Source organism: Sus scrofa, chromosome X (assembly GCF_000003025.6).
Source record: "Sus scrofa isolate TJ Tabasco breed Duroc chromosome X, Sscrofa11.1, whole genome shotgun sequence".
Lineage (NCBI taxonomy): Eukaryota > Metazoa > Chordata > Mammalia > Artiodactyla > Suidae > Sus > Sus scrofa.
This window is the reverse complement of record NC_010461.5, coordinates 45,317,221-45,336,585: the sequence shown is the minus strand read 5'-3', so window position 1 is coordinate 45,336,585 and position 19,365 is coordinate 45,317,221. Positions and strand designations below refer to the sequence as shown.

General features: G+C 45.9%; 1 protein-coding gene across 7 annotated transcripts in view; it reads right to left on the bottom strand.

Annotated features, from left to right (window-relative positions):
• MAGED1 (MAGE family member D1) overlaps window positions 7,304–19,365 on the bottom strand; it is a 70,522-nt gene continuing 58,460 nt past the window's right edge. For 2 of the 7 annotated variants that reach the window (XM_013986140.2, XM_005673621.3), the window contains 12 exons: window positions 13,303–13,376; window positions 11,876–12,601; window positions 10,554–11,222; window positions 10,381–10,444; window positions 10,103–10,182; window positions 9,806–9,897; window positions 9,503–9,582; window positions 9,369–9,411; window positions 9,035–9,097; window positions 8,342–8,456; window positions 7,718–8,103; window positions 7,304–7,512 (listed from right to left, as the gene is read on the bottom strand). In XM_013986140.2, the coding sequence (XP_013841594.1) occupies window positions 7,726–8,103; window positions 8,342–8,456; window positions 9,035–9,097; window positions 9,369–9,411; window positions 9,503–9,582; window positions 9,806–9,897; window positions 10,103–10,182; window positions 10,381–10,444; window positions 10,554–11,222; window positions 11,876–12,601; window positions 13,303–13,347 (2,355 nt within the window). In that variant the 5' untranslated portion in view covers window positions 13,348–13,376 and the 3' untranslated portion in view covers window positions 7,304–7,512; window positions 7,718–7,725. Of the gene's footprint in view, window positions 7,513–7,717; window positions 8,104–8,341; window positions 8,457–9,034; window positions 9,098–9,368; window positions 9,412–9,502; window positions 9,583–9,805; window positions 9,898–10,102; window positions 10,445–10,553; window positions 11,223–11,875; window positions 12,602–13,302; window positions 13,377–13,915; window positions 14,100–14,120; window positions 14,146–19,365 lie in introns of those variants that run through there. The other 5 variants (XM_021079534.1, XM_021079535.1, NM_001001860.1 and 2 more) reach the window with 4 other exon arrangements.

Here is a 19,365-nt window from a genome sequence, read left to right as displayed (position 1 = left end):
CCACAGGAGTCTGCTGGACACATATTATTTTGAAGATATATGGGCTCTTACATTTTTTTCCCTAGAAGTACACATATCACTTCTATCTATTGGTTAAAAACAGTGATAAGATCTCAACAAAACTACTAAGGTGGATGGGAAATGTAACCACTAAGTGTTTTTTGTTCATTTGTGGTTTTTTGCCAAACACTAAATTTTGCTCATATACTTTTTAAAATTTAATTTTATTGGAGTACAGTTGACTTACTATGTTGTATTAGTTTCAAGTGTACAGCAAAGTGAATCAGTCATACAAGTAAATATATTTATTCTTTTTCCATATAGATCATTAGAAACTACTGAGTATATTTTCCTGAGCTATACAGTAGGTTCTCATTAATCACCCATTTTACATTTTATACAGTAGTGAGTATATGTTATTCCCACCCTCCCAATTCCTTACTCCCCCCCACCTACAGTTTCACCTATGGTAACCATAATATTCGTTTTGAAATTTGTGTTTGTTTCTGTTTTATAAATAAGTTCTTTTGTATCATTTTTATTAGATTCCACATATAAGTGGTATCATATATTTGTCTTTCTCTGACTTATTTCAGTTAGTATGAGAATCTCTAGTTCCATCCATTTTACTAAAAATGACATTATTTTGTCCTTTTTATAGCTGAGTAGTATTCCATTGCATGTATATACCACATCTTCTTTATCCATTCCTCTGTTGATAGCCAAGACATTTTGGTTGCTTCCATGTCTTGGCTAGCATGGATGGTGCTGCAATGAACACTGGGTTGCATATATCTTTACAAATTGTGGTTTTCTCAGGAAACAAATTTTCCTCATATATTTCAGAGATGTGTAAGCTAAGACACAGAGAGGAAAAAATGCTTGCCCCAAACCACACCACTGGGGAAGGCAGGATTAGAAGCTAGGGCTCTCTGATGGCAGAATCCATGTTCTTTCTACAACACCTTGCTATCTCTGCCCTCCTAGAGGTCACAATATCCCAGCCCTTTTCCATGCACTTGAATATTTCATAACTTAAGATTTTTATTGTAAGCAATGGTGTGCTGGTAAATGGTTAACAACTGGTTCTCAAAACAAAACAAAACAAAACAAAACAAAATATCCCTCAATGGTAGTCTTTGCAACTTTTCAATGATCCCACCACGGTCAATTTCAAGTTACCAATTCCACTGTATGCAAACATGGGATGAAGTGCACACAGGTGCAAGATGGCCTCTGCACATTATTGGTCATAAGCAATAGGAAGTTTTTTCTTGCTCATGTAAATAAATAGATTTTACTAGAAAGATGGCAAAGACTCTCAAAACTGGAGGGAGACTGGAGAAAGTAACTTGAGAACTGGATAGGGAGTACAAAGCACAAAGATAGGAATAGTCTGATAAGGTGCTGCCCTGGGGATAAAATCACATAAACCATTTTTTCACTCTTATGTCAATCATTTAAGTTTCAAAATCCAAAGAAAGAGCATGTGATTGAGTCAGAGTAGGTTGCATGCCTGCTCCTTGACAACACAAGAACAGGAAGAGGAAGAATCTGGTTTATAACATTTCAATAGGAAGAGGCTTGCTTCTAAACATGTCATCTCACAACGACTATGTATTAGTTTCTATTAATGAACAACAAATGACCACAATTTAAATGGAAAACAATATTTATCTATTTATGTATTTATTTATTTTGCTTTTTAGGGCCACACCTGCAGCATATGGAAGTTCCCAGGCTAGGGGTCAAATCAGAGTTGCAGCTGCTGGCCTATGCCACAGCCACAGCAACACCAGATCTGGGCCGTGTCTACACCTACACCATAGTTGAGGGCAACACCAGATCCTTAACCCACTGAGTGAGGCCAGGAATTGAACCCACATCCTCGCGGATACTAGCCAGGTTTGTTACCACTGAGCCACAACGGGAACTCTCCAACATCCATTTATTATCTTATAGTAATTGTAGGCCAGAAGTCCAGGTATGGCTTGACTGGGTTCCTCTGTTCAGGCAAGCCCGAAATTAAGGTGTCAGCAGGGCTACATTCCTTTCTGGAGCCTTTGGGGAAGAATCCACTTCCATGATTCCATGATTTCAGATTGTTGTCAGAACTCCTATCTTTGCAGCAGTAGGTCTGAGGACTTCATTGCTTTGCTGGCTATAAGCTGAAGGCCTCACTTAGTTCATAGAGGCTACTCATATTTTTTGTCATATAGCCTTTCCACTGTCCAACACTGGAATGGAGAATTTCCATGCATAAAATCCCTCTCACCCTTCAAATATCTCTTGCTAGGAAGAGTGCAGTCCCCACTAAGTTCTCACTTGACTGGTCAAGCCTAACCAGGATGAACTTCCCGTTTTAAGGTCAACTTATTTGAGACCTTTATTGCAAGTGGAAAATGCCTTCACAGCAGTATCTAGATTAGCATTTTATTGAATAACTGTGAGAAGGTATATGTATACCAAGCAATGTGGATCTTGTGAGCCATCTAAGAACTATGTCTACCACAGTTTTGTCTATCACAAAAATGGGGGAAATGTATTATCCTAAAAGGAAATTGAGTGCCATTAGGAAGATGAATGAATACCAAAAAGACAGACATTCACTACAGTCCATTTTTCCATCATCTACACATACTTTTTGCCATCCCATATTTTGGAAAAATGACAATATGCAACTATTCTTCACACAATAAAAAATACATTCACTTGTCCCCAAAGACAGCCAAACCTAAAGTCTTATCAATCATATTATCCAGGTCCAAGTTCAGGGTCTTCAGGTGGCATCCATTTTTCCTCTAGTTCAATACAAATGCTGTGTCAATATTTTTCATACAATGGATAAATAAAAAAATAAAACTACCACCAACTCACCATATAAAAATTAGTGCCCAAAAAAGAGAGTAATATAGGGGGCACACTAAAATATATACATATATACATGTTGCAAAGAATCAAATATGGGTAACTACTGCAGTCTTCATTTCTTTTTCTTTTTTTTTTTTCTTTGTCTTTTTGCCATTTCTCGGGCCGCTCTCACAGCATATGGAGGTTCCCAGGCTAGGGGTTGAATCAGAGCTGTAGCCGCCGGCCTACACCAGAGCCACAGCAACGCAGGATCCAAGCCGCGTCTGCAACCTACACCACAGCTCACGGCAACGCCGGATCATTAACCCACTGAGCAAGTGCAGGGACTGAACCCGCAACCTCATGGTTCCTAGTCGGATTCGTTAACCACTGCGCTGCGACAGGAACTCCGCAGTCCTCATTTCTAAAACTGGTTAAAAGGTCAACTTTCTTAACTCATCATGTCATGTTTCCTTTCATCCAGTTAGCATCTCAGTTGGATGGCTTCTTCTCTAGAAGGATGATTTGAACATTTACTTATGTGGAGTCTGAACAATTGGAGGCCTTGCCTATACGGTTACTATAGTTGTCTAATAATTTTAACCATGTTGGGACATGATAAGGCACCCTAGAAGACCTCCTGGTCTACAGACACACTCATTTCTGTTCCTATTATTTATCAGCAACCCTACTTTCCCTTGAAGATTGAAATTAATCATCTTAGCCAGCACAAAATCCCCAATTTTTGCTTATTTGTCCATTGGCACAAGGATTCCAAAATTACCAGGTGGCCATCTAAACTTCCAAATCGATTGAATCATTGTTGAGTAATCTGATAGGGACAGGCATTCTTTGGGTACTAAAAATTCTAAATCAGTAGAGCTCAAAGTTGCAGGGACCAGAAACAAACATTTTGTGAATTTTTGTGAATTTTTTTAGAATATAGTTGACTTACAATGTTGCATCAGTTTCTGCTGTACAGCCTAGTGACCCCGTCATACATATGTGAATAAGTTTTTAAGAACAACAAATCTTTCATCCTTCAGTTCTTACACCTAGGAATTCTAGTTGTTGACTAGCTGACATCGTATATATTGGTGGCTAGTTTAGAATATATAACGTATATTGCAGGACAGCACCTCTAACACACAAGGTGTTGTCTCTCAGCTTGTGACATAACTCTCTTCAATACAGTCATTTTACCATTGAATAAGTGATGGAGTACATAATAAAACCAGTGAATTCCATTGTTATAAGCCTATCGCCACACTTTTTTGGTTTTAAAATGAATCCCTTGATCAAAAGCTGTGCTGCATGAAACTTCACAACCGTGGATGAGATATTCTGTAAGATCACAGATGGTGGTACTAACAGAAGTCCTATAGGCAGTGAAGGCAAATACATGTCTAGAATACTCACTTATTCCAGAGCCAACTATAAAGCCAACTAACTTCTCCATGATAAAATGGATCCAAATTAACTTACTTCCAGGTACCTGGCTAGTCTCCTTGAGATTGTTACATACCAAGAACTCAGTATAGTGCCAGAAAGTTGGGCATTCAGCGGCAGGGTGGTCACATCAGCCTTTGCAAAGGGAAAACATGTTGCTGAGGCCACATATAGCCTCCGTTCATTCCACCATGACCACTTCGTACTGGTGCGAACTGAGGAAGCACAGAAGTAGCCGAGGAAAGAGGCTTACTGACCTCCACTGAGTGGCTCATATTGCCTACCTGATTCATGAGAACCTATTGATGTGAGTGGTCACATCTAACACTAATAGTCTCATGCTCCTGACCAGTTCCAAGAAGTTCATATACCACTTCCTGAGATCTGTTTTTTGTCCATTTTCCCAAATGACCTCATTCAAAATTTCTGCTAATTAGGATGAACTATTATTCATGGACTGGGATCTGGGTGCAATACACACACACACACACACACACACAAAGGGTATAATGGCAGTAAGTGCATCTGTATGTTGGATAAGTGAACAGTAAATACTTGTTAAAACGAAAATAATTTTTACTTCTTCCTTTTCATTCTGATATAATTTAAGACTTACAAAAAAATAGTTCCAAGAATAGTAAAAAGAATTCCCATATACACTTAACCTAGATTCTCCAATGTTAACATTTTACTATATTCGTTTTATCCTCCCTCTCACTCTCTACACACACATACATGCACAATTTTTAAAATATTTTGAGAGTAAGTTACGAAGACATTATCTTCCAGAAAACAAGTCAAAATCACACCACTAATATTGATACTAGCAGACTACTAATAACTGACCTTACTCAGGTTTTTCCAACTGTCCAAATTGCATCAGAATTTCATGAGCGGGGAAGGGAAAGACTCAAGTCTCTTCCGGGGTTTGAACAGCGCAGACAGTGTACTGAAGCCTGAACTAGGGTACAATCCACAGGGATGGAGCTAAGGAGGCTTCCACTGGCACTGGACCTCCTCTGCCAGCTCCAGGCCCGAATGATACCACCCTCTTCTTTCTTCAGGCTTCCCGAAACTCCCTTTGACCTTCCACACCCCTGGTGTTGCCATAACCACATAGTTCTCTAAGTAAACTTTACCTGGGACTGGTCGCCCCAAGGCAGTGGCCCCAGGACTCTCTCATCACTTCAGCCCTGACTCAGCTGGGAAGATCCACAGAGCTCCATCACTATTACCCAGACTAGGCTGCTGGCTCACAGACAAGAGCTGGGGAGGCGGCGCAGAGATCCTCTCTTTTCACCGCTCATTCCCATTGACAACTGAGCAGTGGCGGCTCAGAAAACTCTGAGCCTATTAGGGCCAGGGCTGGGAGGAGACCCCGTTCTTACCTCCGAGGCCTGGTTTTCCCCACGCATCTCACAGCTGGTCTAAATTCCCCTCCCTACCGGGCAGTCATAATCTGTACACAGCGTGGAGCTGGGGAGAGGGCAGCGACGGGCTGGGGATGGAATGACACCTCAGGGAAGACTTGTGCTTACCTTGGTGGCTTATGGATGGACCGGTTTGTTCTTTTCTGAGGCTGCGAAATGGAGTCAATCAGCCTGAACGTGGAGGCCATCAACATACACTGGGAGAAGCCTGAGGTAGGTGAGGGACTCTGGCCTAAGCTGGCACGTGGTGAAAGCACCTCCCCCATCAAAAGGCAGCTCCCTGAACTTGGGTGTTTCACACCAACAGGTAAGAATAACCAGCACCCAGAAATTCAGGGACCGCAGCCCAGGCCCGAGGCACCATAGAGACGCAGGGCTAGAGCAGTCCCTGCCAGAAAGACTTCCGGTGGAGGTTTCACCAGGCTTGCCCAGAGGAGAGTCAGCTTCCAGGCCTGGCTGAAGAAGGAGCCCAGCAGTGAGGACAAGAGGCAGGGAGAGCCTGGGGCTCCACACTCCTGTCCTGTCTCCTTCCTATTAATACTGGATTCTCTCCTCTCAGAATGTGGACATCACCCAAGAACCTGAGGAAGCTCTGGGCACAGTCCCCGCCCACTACTGAGCACTTCCTAGGAGGCTTAATTGCCTTTGCTCTTGATTTCTTCTATCCAAGGAGCTCCTTGCCCACATGCTTAGGTACCAACAAGCCTCAGCGAAAGAACTCTGGTTCCAGCAAGGCTTACAGCACTTCAAGCCAGGTGCCATTCACAGTCACAGCCAAAAGGCTGTCTAGTTCTGCATGGAGCTTTGTCTTCCTTCCTCAATTCTTGTTCCCTAAGTAGCAAAGGTTCCTCTTTCTCTCTGCAGGAGGGGAGAAGCAGCCACTTTGTGACCTCCTTCACTGTGCATACCACCTTGTCTTTGTGATACCACTCTGTTCCTACATGGGGGTGAGGAATTCTGAAGATTTTCTAGAGGCAGGTTCCTGGACAGCATTTCCAGACATGGGGGGGGGGCGCAGTGGGCCTGCAGTTTGTGGGCAATGTGATGAGGGGTATGAGATCTTCCATCTCACACAGGAAACTTAGGAACCATGTTCACAGTGTTCTCTGTTCCTATTTCTGCCCCCATCTTGGAGTTATTCACTTTCCACATGGATAATACAACCAACACCCTGGAGTCCCCAGAACATTATCTCCGGGAACAGTCATCTTCCCTTCCCTTCAGCCACCCACTCTTTGAACTTTATTATTACCTGGAGTTCTGCCTCTTCTGTCTTCTTAAATGCAACTGTCTGACCACCTACACCCTCTCTCATTATTTCATCTTTCAATGTCACTCCAAAGCACCTAGCAGAGTATCTATCACATATGAGTCACTTACATGATATTTATTAAATAAGCCATACTTTTTCTTGGATCTCATTAGCATTCATGTTCGTCAAGCCCTTGTTTCCCAATCCATTAGCCAGAAAACTAATCTGCCTCTGTGTTAGGCTAGAACTGAGGCCCCGTCTCTCCCATATAAACAAGTTGATCTCTCCCTAAACACAGAAAAAAACAGGGAACACATCTAACTCACTTTGCAGTTTCAACGTTTATTTCTGATACCAAAACCTGACAGCACACAAGGGGGAAAAAAGCAATAGACAAGGAACAGCAAATAAATTTATCTTGCATGCCACTTTCAGTCAACAGGATGTGGCTCTCTAGATAGCTGTGTTTAGAAGGATTCTGAGGCTTCAGCCTCACTCAGGGGAAAGACTGTTGCAACTGATTAGCAATACCTGTGAACATAAAAAAGAAAGAAAATTAAAAATCAATGCTATATACCAAATAAGGAACAAAAATACCAAATGGTGCTTCCCCATACCTTCCTCATCTCCCCACCATGGGTTTCCTAGGACTCCCAGCTAGAGCACATAAATACATTCCCATGGACTCTACATCCCCAATGACCCTAAATGCCCAATTCCAAAGTGATATACCTACCCAACATCTCACTCAACCCAGAAGAAACCAATGGCACCAAAGTTGGCAGCAAAGTTGGCACTGGCTGTACCACCAGGGCCAATAATGGGGCCAGCGAAGGTCTGAGGAAATCTGGAGCGAGCATTCTGGTGGTATCTGGCCCAGAAGGTAAATGGGATTCTGGACCAGGGATCTCCAAAATCTCCTTCCTCATCCCAGGTCAGCAGCTCAAATTCAATGTCATCCCAGCTCCAGGGCCCAGATACGGCCTCATCTCCAATCCCCATGCGGGTTCTCGCCTCAGCCCGGGCCTCTGCCTCAGCTGCAGCAGCATCCAGAGCATCTAAGGCCTCATCTGCAGCCTCCATGAACTGTGCAGTCCAGTCACGAGGGTCTCTCTTCTGAACCTGAGATAAGGAATAGAAAATAAAACCAAGAATAGTATTCATTAATATTTATGAAGCACCTGCTATATATTTAACGCCCTACGTTGTGCTACTGTTTGCACAGTAACAACAACAAATGCCACCAATGATGTGGCACCTACATGTGCGATACCTAAGATCTCATTCCTGCTCTGGACTTTTCCCAGCCAGTCATACTTCATCCCTTGACCTAGCAAGTCTGGAGCAGTTCCTCTATTACCTCTGCAATGAATCTCAGCACTTTCATCTTGCTAGTCTCATGGTAGGAACGGAGGCCCCAGAGGAACTCATACTCAGGAGGGTTGCTGTTGGGCACTCGTCTGTAGTCTAGGTACCTTAGAAAGAGCAGAAAGGCCTTTGTTTCTACCCAAGCAGAATGATAGTCCATCAGTGCATAATAATGCTAGATTCTGACACCCCAGATTTCAGGTACAACTCCCCCCAGTCTCATTCCTGAACAGATTGTTTACCCTCTAATAATCAGGCCTTCACGTTCCTGTGCCAGTGCTTTTACACCCAGCAATCACCCAGGGCTGGAGGGTGACTGGCGTAGGGTCATAGAAAGGACAGCACTTAATTTCACCCCCTTTGTCACAACAGCTCTAGCTCCAGGGTCTTGTAATTTTGTCATTGAGCCACAAATAGGCCCACTGCAAAAGCCTCAGCCAAGCCCAGCCTTGGAAATACCTACTGTGGGCATGGTGGACAGGCTCCACTTGCAAGATAACTATACTGCAGAAAAGTTCAACTATAAGGAGTATACTCAATAAATACTCCTGAGTACACATGTGTGTCTGTATGCCTGTGTATAGGTATAAGTGAGTGTAAGAAATGAGCATAAGAGGGGCTTTCTGAGGCTGACCAGCACACAGAACTCATGAGGACCACACAAAGTCGCTTAGGCATCACTTACTTTTGCTTTACAAACTCGTAAGTGAGAAGTTTCCTCAGATCACCAAGGAGGGGATGTCTCACCCTGAAAAAAAAAAAAAAAAAAAAAAAGAACTCATAATCAGAGACTATGATATTGCCCAAAGAAAAGCAAAGCGTTTTCTAACACAGAGGTCACAGGCAAGAGAAGAGGCAGAGAGGTCAGAACTATTTCCCGTTCACCCAGGTCACATCGTTGGGCTCTGTACCTCCCCAAACCAATTCCCCTAGACCGCCAGGCTGATGCAATCCTGGGACCATCCTCTGTTACCAAAGGATGATATAAACAGGCAAGAGATGAGAGAGCCCAGTCATACCCAGGACGCAGTCCCATCTTGCGTAGTGCCTCCCAGAGGACAGCTGCAATGGGAGGCAAGGGGAGACAAGGGACGGAAAATGAGCATGGAAATCAGGCGGTAGCCAACCCCCAGTTGCTTGTCCAGCCACTCACCTTCACTGGCACGGTTGCCATTCATGAAGATGACACCCAAAATCACTAAGAGGAGACCCAGCTTGGGTGTGTCTTTGGTCCTAAAGGAGCACAAAAACAATACATTTTCAACAGCCATATGAATGCGACGCCCCAGGCAACTCACCCCTCTCACTTCCCTAGTTAGGCTAGGAGAGAATTCTATCCCAGTTCTGCACATGACCCTGTTATGTGACCTTGAATCCTGGACCTTGACCTACTTGAAACTCCCAGGAAAAAAGCACCCCTGAGAAAGGCCATGTTCCACCTCCCTTCCCATCTTACGTTCCCAGTATGCCAGCCAGGGACTCGGGGGTACTGATGAGAATATACAGGTGTTCTTCTTTGTCAATTTCCTTCAGTTGAATTCCAAATTTCTACAGGGACCAAAAAAAAAATCAGACTATGAAATTACAAAATCTAGCATAAGCTACCCATATTCAGTCACTCCCCTCCCTGTGACACTCACCCTAAATTCCCAGTAGGGATCCTATGAAATCTTTGAAATCGAGACTTTCCCATAATATCTATTTTTAAAAAAACCTTCCCCATCATTCCTGTCCTTCAGGGCTGCCTTCTCACCTTCTCTAGGACAAAACATGCGCGTTCAATGATTTCTGGATACACATCAGTGTATTCACGGATGATATCCCTCAGCATTTCTGCAGGAGAGAGGAGGGAGCACCTGAGCTGAGGCCACAGAACTACAACCTCTTTGCCAGCCCTGCTGAGGGGAGCAATGTCCTCAAGGGTGGAAAAGGAAGACTCAATTGCAGAAGGAGGGGACTGAAGGGGAAGGGACATGAGCAAAGAAATGGCCACACAGGGCAGAGCTCTGGGAGAGGGCACTGGATGCCCACCTGAGCGCTTGATGGGCACCTTTGTGTAATCTTTAAGCATCAGGTACTTGACCAACTTGTTCGCCTGAGAAGGAAAAAAGAAAGCATTAAAGTTATAAGCGATTTACAGGCCACTTGACAAGAGGGAAAAGAGCAAGAGGGAGAGGGAAAGTGACTGCAGTTACAATTCTTACTCTTTCCTGAAGAAGGGCCACATCTCGGGGCTGTGAGGCACCCAGGTTCTGTGAGGCACGCGAGTTGGGAGAGGGGCGCAGGTTCGGTGAGGGGCGCAGGTTCTGCCAGTCAGGTGGAACTGGCCAATCAGTGGGAATCCAGTCAGGTGGGAGCGGCCAGTCAGTGGGAAGTGGCCAATCAGGTGGCAGTGGCCAGTCGGGGGGCAGTGGCCAGTCAGGAGGGCCTTGCCAATCTGGAGGACCCTGCCAGCCTGGTGGAGTCTGCCATCCAGGTGGGGTCTGCCATCCAGGTGGATTTTGCCAGGCCAGTGGGTTCGGCCAGACAACTGGACCAGGCCAGACAATGGGGTTTGGCCAGATCACAGGATTCTGCCAGATCACTGGGTTTGGCCAGATCACTGGGTTCTGCCAAGCAACTGGGTTTTGCCAGGCTGGTGGGGTCTGCCTAGCTGGGGGGCTCTGTCGTGCTGGTGGGGTCTGCCTGGCTGGCTGATTTTGCCAGCCTGATGGGTTCTGCCAGGCCAATGGGGTCTGCCAGAGAACATTGGGAGGTGCGCCAGGTGGGCTCTGAGTGGTAATTGGAACGGGTGCAGACCTCCAGGTCCCTGGAGCCAGTGGGGCCCGCCTCTGATCCCCACTGCTGCTCTCTTCCACATTCAAGTTATTAATCTGCATCATCAAAGAGAAGGAAGGTCAGAGTCACCAACTGTTTCTATGTCCTTGCCCTATCTATTCCAGGAAGGCCCCCTAAAACCCTCACCTGTAGTGACAGCCTGACCCACTAGCCAATGGTCACCCTGAGTCCTGGGCTTGTCTTTCACTGTCTTCCAGGCAGGAGTTTCATCTCTGAACCAGGCCAGGAGCAACCCAAGGGTGGGGCCTGAAGCTTCTCCTCTTCCTATGTTCACCACTGGCTCTGCTTGTACCACCCTGGACAAATCACTCAAGTCACTTCACCTCTCTGGAAACTAGTTTCCTTCCCTGTAAAACTGAAACTATGACCCCAGCCGGTATGAAGCATCTTGAAGATTTAGTGCGTGAGATAACCTGTGTGAATGTGCCTAGGCCAAGACCTAACACATGATGGCTACTATCAAAATACACAAGGAATTACATGCAGACTGGATATATTACATGTCCATGTCTCATCTCCCCATTAGTCCGTGGACACTCAGAGGACAGGAATTATCACATACATCTTATCATCCCCTACAACCTAGCTGAATACAGGCAGCTATATATTGTTTTGTTTTAGAACAAATGAACAACCTCACAGAAGAAAGGAGAGGCCCAAAGCAAAGTGGAACTAGCAGGGATCTCACCTTTCGGGTCCTCTTGCCCCGAATTATAGTCCTGGATTCCAGATTCTGAGCCTGGGAGCCATCTGCTGATGTCTGTGCAGCTGCACCATCAGATTCACAGATACCTGGTCCTGGGTCAGCCTCTATGTCAGCCTGGGAAGTGGCCATCTTGGCCTGGTTAATATTCTGGGTCTGGGTTTCAGCTGTTGGGGCTTTAGTGGTATCATTCCAAGCCTTGAAGGCTGTCTTAGGCTGAGTGTTGACCATCTCATTGGCATTGAGAGATGGAGAGAAATTGTAAGTGGCATTTGGGCCCACCTTCGTAGTGGCATTCTGGGCCTTAAAGGCCATCTCAGGTTTGGCAGTTAACTCACTGGTGGTTGCTGCCTGGGAAAAATCATAGGCAGCATTTGGGCCCTTTGAGGGGGCATTTGGGGCCTTAAAGGCTACCGTAGGTGGTGTGCTGGGAATCTCCTTGGCATTAAGAGCCTGAGAGAAATCATAGGCAGCATTTGGGCCTTTTGTGGTGGCATTCTGGGCCTTAAAGGCTGTCTTAGGCTTAGTGGCAGCTGCTAAAGCCTGAATATCAGCCACCTCATTGGCAGATGGGGGCTGTGAACTCTGAGGACTAGCATTTGGCCCACTGGCAGCTGCTGTGGCCTGGTTGGTAGGTGGAGCCTCCGAGATCTGGATGGCCTCCATCAGGGTCTGCATAAGCAAGGTGCTGTCTTCTACAGAGGCCTCAGCCTGCAAATACAAGGGGAAAAAATAAATCTCTGGGCCTCACAAAGTGGGGTTGGGAGCGGGGGAGTAGCTCAGAGGAGGTGCAGGGGGGGCGGCTGGTGCAAAGAGAGGAAGGCTGAGGCAGAGATCTAGAGGCCTGAGAGGAATGAAGTGATAACAGAACGTGTGAGAGGGGCTGAGTGGGGCAGAGGTTAAACATGGGGCGGGCGGCGATGAGGTGAGGGGGGCAAAGTGGAAGGCAGGTGCTGATCTGGGAGTGAGGTTAGAGCAGAACATTGCAGTGTGAGGTAGGAGCTCAGGAGCAGGAGGAGGTGGAGCAAGAGTGCCGCCTGGAGGAGTTGAGGAGAATAAGGGGGTCGCAAGGGGTGGGGAATGCAGGAGGAAGGGAGGGTGGAGGAGGCTGGGGGAGGGGGCGGCAAAGAGCTCTACAAGCATCAGGACTATGGAAAAAAATGGTTCCTTACCCAACCCGCATTCTCTGGGCAGATTGCCCTGACTACTAACAGGGTCTCCCCTTTCTCTGAGCAGGGACTGATGGCTGAAAGGGACGCCCCCTCCCCCATAAACCATGGGAATTTGAAAAATGAAGGAATCCAGGCACCAAGAAGGCACAATCTGATCCAGGCGTTTGGATAGCCAAAGGGGCCCGGGAAGGGGGAAACTGTCGGCTGGGGAAATGGTGGGGTGGGGAGTGGAGATCTCACCTGGAAGCCGAGGAGGCCCGCACCACAGTCCATTTTCTGAGCCATGGTTCTTGTCCCTCTGGCAAGAGCAGAGCCTGGGGAGGGGGGTGTGGGGGAGGAGTTAGGCGTTACACTACAGAGGGTAAATGGGAAGGAATGAATGTGGGGAGACGGTGGTGTTTGAGGTTTGATTGTGGGGGCGGATGAGGTGCTGAATGTGAGGGGAACGGGCCAGATCGGAGTGGGAAAAGTGAATGGGTGTCCGGATGGATGTTCTGAATCCCTAGAAGCTACGACGGGGAGAAGCTTCAAATCGGGGTTTGGAAAACCGATTTAAGAGTTCTGAATCCAGGCGGATAGCACTGGGATTCGCATATGGGAAACTGAATGGAGTTTCCGAATCAGGAGGAATCATATAACAGTACAGATTGAGGTCGAGAAATCTGTAAATTCTGAACGATGGGAGGGGCTCAGAGAGCAAACAGGGATTCTGAATAAGGGAGGATCGGGTGAGGGGTGTGAATTAGGGTTCGGGGAGTGGAAGAAGGATCAGAATCCGGGGTAAAGGGATTGGGATGAAAAATGGGGGGCCCGCACCAGGGGGCAGATGCCCTGTCTGGGGGCTAATTCTCACCTTGCCTCAGGCCCCAACCCCAACCCCCTCGTTGCCTCCCTTCTTCACGACTCAGAGGATCGGGATTGCAGTGCTCGGCTCTCAGCAGCCGCACCCTCTCCTTGTCCAGGAGAAAATGCCAGCGCGGCAGCTAGGACGACCCCGCCTCTTCGCCTAATATACCACCCACCGCCTCAGATGGTTGTACGCATGCGCAAGAACTGACCGACCAAATAAGAGTCCCGCCTGCTTTCCCAACAAAAGCTTCGTCCTGAAGACTAAGGTGCGCATGTGCAGTGGGAGGCAATCCCGCCCCTTTGCCAACACACCACCCCACCACCAACCAGGTCGACAGTATACAGCGATCCCTCCCCTTTCTCTATATCCCCTCCCCCAAACAGATTCGCAGTGCCTCTAGATCCCACCCCTTGCCCCACACACTGGCCCCCTACCTTTTCCGCAATGCGTCTCTGTTCTATCCCTCCCCTCGCACGGCCCCTCCTGTCAGGTCGGCATGCATCTCCACCCCCTAGTCTAGCAGCACTTAGGTCACTATTAAGGAGGTCTCTGTAGGGGGGCTCTAACTGCTACAAGTGTTTGGCTCGGGCTAAAAATAAGCACATCCACTTAGGGACCCAGGAAAAGGAACGGCCAGAGGATACATTATTAGAGGTAGAGTCTGTGCCTGCCACGTGACTCCATGATTTCCACCCCCCTCCTCAACAGATCCCAGACTCATAAACATTAGCTTCTTTCCTGCCCTTTGTGCAGCTCCAGCTATTTATTTTGTGTGTGGAGGTGGGAAGGTGGGGAGGTGGGGAGGAGGGGAGGGAAGGGCACAGTTTGTACTTCACAGCACGATCTATGCTGGGGCTTGTTTTCTTCTTACAGCAGCCCTGGGAGGTGGATGTCAGCATCTCCATTTTACAGATAAAGACGCTGAGGTACAAACATATTGCATGAACTAGACAAAGCCACAAAGCCAGTAAACAGAGAAAGCAAAATGTGGTCCTGTCCTGGGTCTTCCAGACCCTAAAACCCACGATCCACCGGCGCTGGCCCAGGGACTGAAGCACCCTCCTTTTATCAGTTTAAGCAACAGATCTATCCCACCTCCTGCCCTGTCAACATCTGTCCCAAACAGACAAGGTTAGTGTTCCCTGAGACTTAAGCTCATGCTCTCAATTTAGGAGGAAACAGATAGAGGTCCCAGCTCTTCCTCCGCCCCGCCCCCTCCCACTCCCCGCCCTCCTGCTCTGTGGGTCCATCCAGATATGGGAATTGCTCATTGGGGTCCACTCCCTGCTCCGGCCGTCAGGCCCCTTCATTGTGAGAGGCACAAACGCCCTACCCCTGAGGCCTTTCTGGTGCCCGCTGGAGTGGCCAAGACAATCAGGCACTTGCAATTCTGAGCCATGGCAAGCCCGGATTCAGAATGTTTGCCCTGGTCCCTTCCTGGGCTGGGCTTCAATTCGTGGGATGGAGGGTGAGCCAGTGTCTACTAGCTGTGTGAGCCTGCTCAGGTCACTGGACTTTTCTGAGCCAGGTTTGTTCAATATGCAAACCATAAAGTGCAAAGGGCAATTACTGGGATCCTACCCAACAACACACATGCTGCTTGCTTTCAGAATGACTAGAGAGACTCAAAAAGGCAGAAAATAATATACAGATGTGAGATGACTCAAACTGAACTGATATTTTCCCAAAATCCAAGATCTTTGTATATTTCACATTTGTTCTGGCATCAGTTCCTGCCAGGAGCCAACATATGAAAAGGAAGCTAATGCTAGGAGGAACTGCAGCATTTGGTCCCCAAGGGCCAACATCAATTCTGCCTGGCTGGATGACTTTCCTCATCTGTTGCATAGCAACCTCCCCTGTCAGCTGCCTGTTTTTCCTCAGCACTTCCTCTGTAAAGTGTCTGCAGTGGGACGTGATCAGACTCAGGAAAGGAGATCTGAAACACCATTTTATATGCTTTCTGCTACCATATCTATCTCCAGTCTTGACCTGGCTTACTGAATTCTAGATCTGTAATTCTGCTGCCTACCTCAGTTCTGCAATTGGATATGTTTCTGAATTTTCCAATTAACATGTCCCGAACTGATTCTTTTGTATATCCTCCTCCTTACCAACCTTGTGTGTTTCTCTTTTAGTCATACCCTTCTCTCTCCATTAGAATAAAAGCCATTTATGGAGACGGATTTTTGTTTGTTTTATTCATTGCTGTATTCCTAGTACATAAAATAATGCATGGCATATTTTACATGCTCAAAAATATTTGCTTAATGAATGAATGAATCCTGCCATCTACCCTGTTGATTAAGCAAGAAACCTGAGAAGCATTCTTTTTTCTTTCCTGTGATGAATCACTTACTTTTCCTCATTACACTAATAATGCATATTCATCATTAAAAATTCAAACATAACCTAAATACTTTAGAAATTATGTAGCCAACACTCTAAATCTCACACCTTGAGCAAACTGCTATTAAGATTTTAATGTTGGAGTTTCCGTCGTGGCTCAGTGGTTAACGAATCCGACGAGGAACCATGAGGTTTCCGGTTCGATCCCTGGCCTCGCTCAGGAGGTTAAGGATCCGGCATTGCCGTGAGCTGTGGTGTAGGTCGCAGACGTGGCTCAGATCTGGTGTTGCTGTAGTTGTGGCATAGGCCGGCAGCTACAACTCCGATTGGACCCCTAGCCTGGGAACCTCCATATGCTGTGGGTGCAGTCCTGGGAAAAGACAAAAAAAAAGACCAAAAAAAAAAAAAGATTTTAATGCTATTTTTCCTTTTTTTCTTTTCCCCGAGGCATGTGGAAGTTCACAGGTCAGGGATCAAACCCATGACACAGCAGCAACCCATGCCACTGCAGTGGCAACGCCGGATCCTTAACCCGCTGTGCCACAAGGGAAATCCCAGTGTACTTTTTCATACAACACTATGCATATATATATATTCTTACATAAATGGGGTTACATATATATGCCATAAATATTTTAAATTGTATTCTTTTACTTACTACTTTCCACTTTCTTTCACTTCTACCCCCATTTGTCAGCCATGCATTTTTAACAACCGCTTTTTATATCCATGTTCAAAAAGTCCTTGTTATCGTTTTACAAAGATTAAGATCATATTATACCTTAATGTATTTATTTTAGTTAATACTAGTCTACCTCTGATTCATTCTTTTACACTGCTGCATAGTATTCCATGATAGGATGGACCACATTGTATTCAACCATTTCCTCATTGATGGTAATTCATTATGGTTTTAGGTGTCTTGGGCAGAGGTAAGGGAGGATATGCCAACACCACTGAAATAAAATACCTGCACGCATATCCTTATATTTTAATGCTTAACATTTTTTATTCCTATGACATCAGATACTTGGGAGTAAAATTGACAGTGTTTGGTGTTCTAAGACTTTTCCAATATTTTGCCAATCTGATGTGTATTATATCTCCTTCTTTTTCTAATTTTAGGGCTGCACCTAAGGCATATGGACGTTCCCAGGCTATGGGTCCAACTGGAGCTGCAGCTGTCCGTCTATACCACAGCCATAGCAACTAGGGATCTAAGCCTCGTCTGCGACCTACACCACAGCTCACAGCAATGCCAGATCCTTAACTCACTGAGCAAGGCCAGGGATCAAACCCGCGTCCTCATGGATACTAGTCGGGTTCATTACTGCTGAGCCTCTCCTTGTGGTTTTAATTTACATTTCTGATAAGTAGTGGAACACATATTCAGGTGTTAATGGAGATACTGGATTCCTCTTTAAAGTACTTGTGCAAGTCCTTCATTTATTTTTCTTGTGTTGTCTGTCTTTATCTTAATTGTTTTGAAGACTTCTTTGTACAGTCCTACAGATGCTTATTGAAATCCCTTAGGGTTAGATATATTGCAAATTTCTTTTCCCCCACATTTTAGCAAGGTAATATAGTGTGTATACTCTACATACATAACAGTTTCAACTGTAAGAGTCACAAAGGCCAGATATTCACTTTTTCACATTCCCTTAGCTGCTAAGAGAATGTGATCTGGGATTTGCCAGTGTGGTGGGGACCTGAAGACCACCCTCAAATTCAGTGATTCACTAGGAGCGCTCACAGAACTCAGAAAAGGTGTTTACACTCATGGCTATGGTTTATTACAAGGAAATGGTACTGATTTAAATCCACAAAGCTAAAAGGTGCCTAAGTCAAAGTCCAGGAGAGACCAGGGATGAACTTCCAGCTGCCCTCTCAGTGGAATTGTGCGGCCAGTGCTTAATTCTTCCAGCAACATGTGTGACAATAAGGGAAGCTCACCTGAGCCTCGGTGCCTGGTGTTTTACTGGAGGTCAGTCACGTAGGCATGGAACACCTGGGTGGCTGACCTTACTTGCTCAATTTCCAGCCTGTGCAGAGGTCAAACTAATGCCACAAGGCTCAAGGCCGCACTATAAATCATATTGTTAACATAAACCATCTGATGTGGGCCAAAGCCCCGGGTGAACAAAGAGACTCTAATCAGGCATGATATGTCAAAGGCCTAGAGGTTATCTCCCAGGAGCCAGTCAAGAACTAGACTTTTTTGGAATGTTCAAACATTTTTTGGAATGCACAGGATCTGAACACTCCAGACCTGCCAAGTCAAGTCTTTGACTGCACAAACAGCCATAACTCCAATCTAATACTTGATCTGAAAGGAGTGATTCAAAGATGCAATGATGGAATTCAATACCTTATCTGTGGTGATGGAAGCAGGAACCAAAATAAAATCTAGTTCCGAGCAGCATCACTGATAGCAGGGCCGAGGCAGCATCTAGTATTAGTGTTCAGCAGTGGCAGTAATGGTATCCAACCAGCTAATATTTATGGCATTTTGTTTTTTTTAGGGCCGCACCTGTGGCTTATGGAAGTTCCGAGACTAGGGTCAAATCGGAGCTGCAGCTGAGGCCTGTGCCACATTCACAGCAACGCCGGATCCAAGCCACATCTGTGACCTATGCTGCAGCTTGCAGCAAGGCTGGAACCTTAACCCACTGAGTGAGGCCAGGGATTAAACCCTAATCCTCATGGAAACTATGCCGGATCCTTAACCTGCTGAGCTACAAAGGGAACTCCTATGGCATGATTTTTGAAATACAGAATTTTTACTAATTCTACTACATTAACATATTTTTAAAATGTTTTACTTTTAATTAACCATAGGTGCACAGAAAAAAGATAATACAGAGAGGTCCTATGTACCCTTTAGCTGTTTCCCTCAATGGGCACATTGAGGTAACTATAATACAACATCGAAATCAGGAAACTGACACTTGTATCACATCTGTGTATAGTTCTATGTCACTTTATCACATGTGGCAGTTTCCACAGTAACCACAACAACCAAGATATACAACCATTCTGCTACCACAAAGATTTACTTGTACTACCCCTTTATGGTCACACTCACCTCCATTTCCTCCACTATT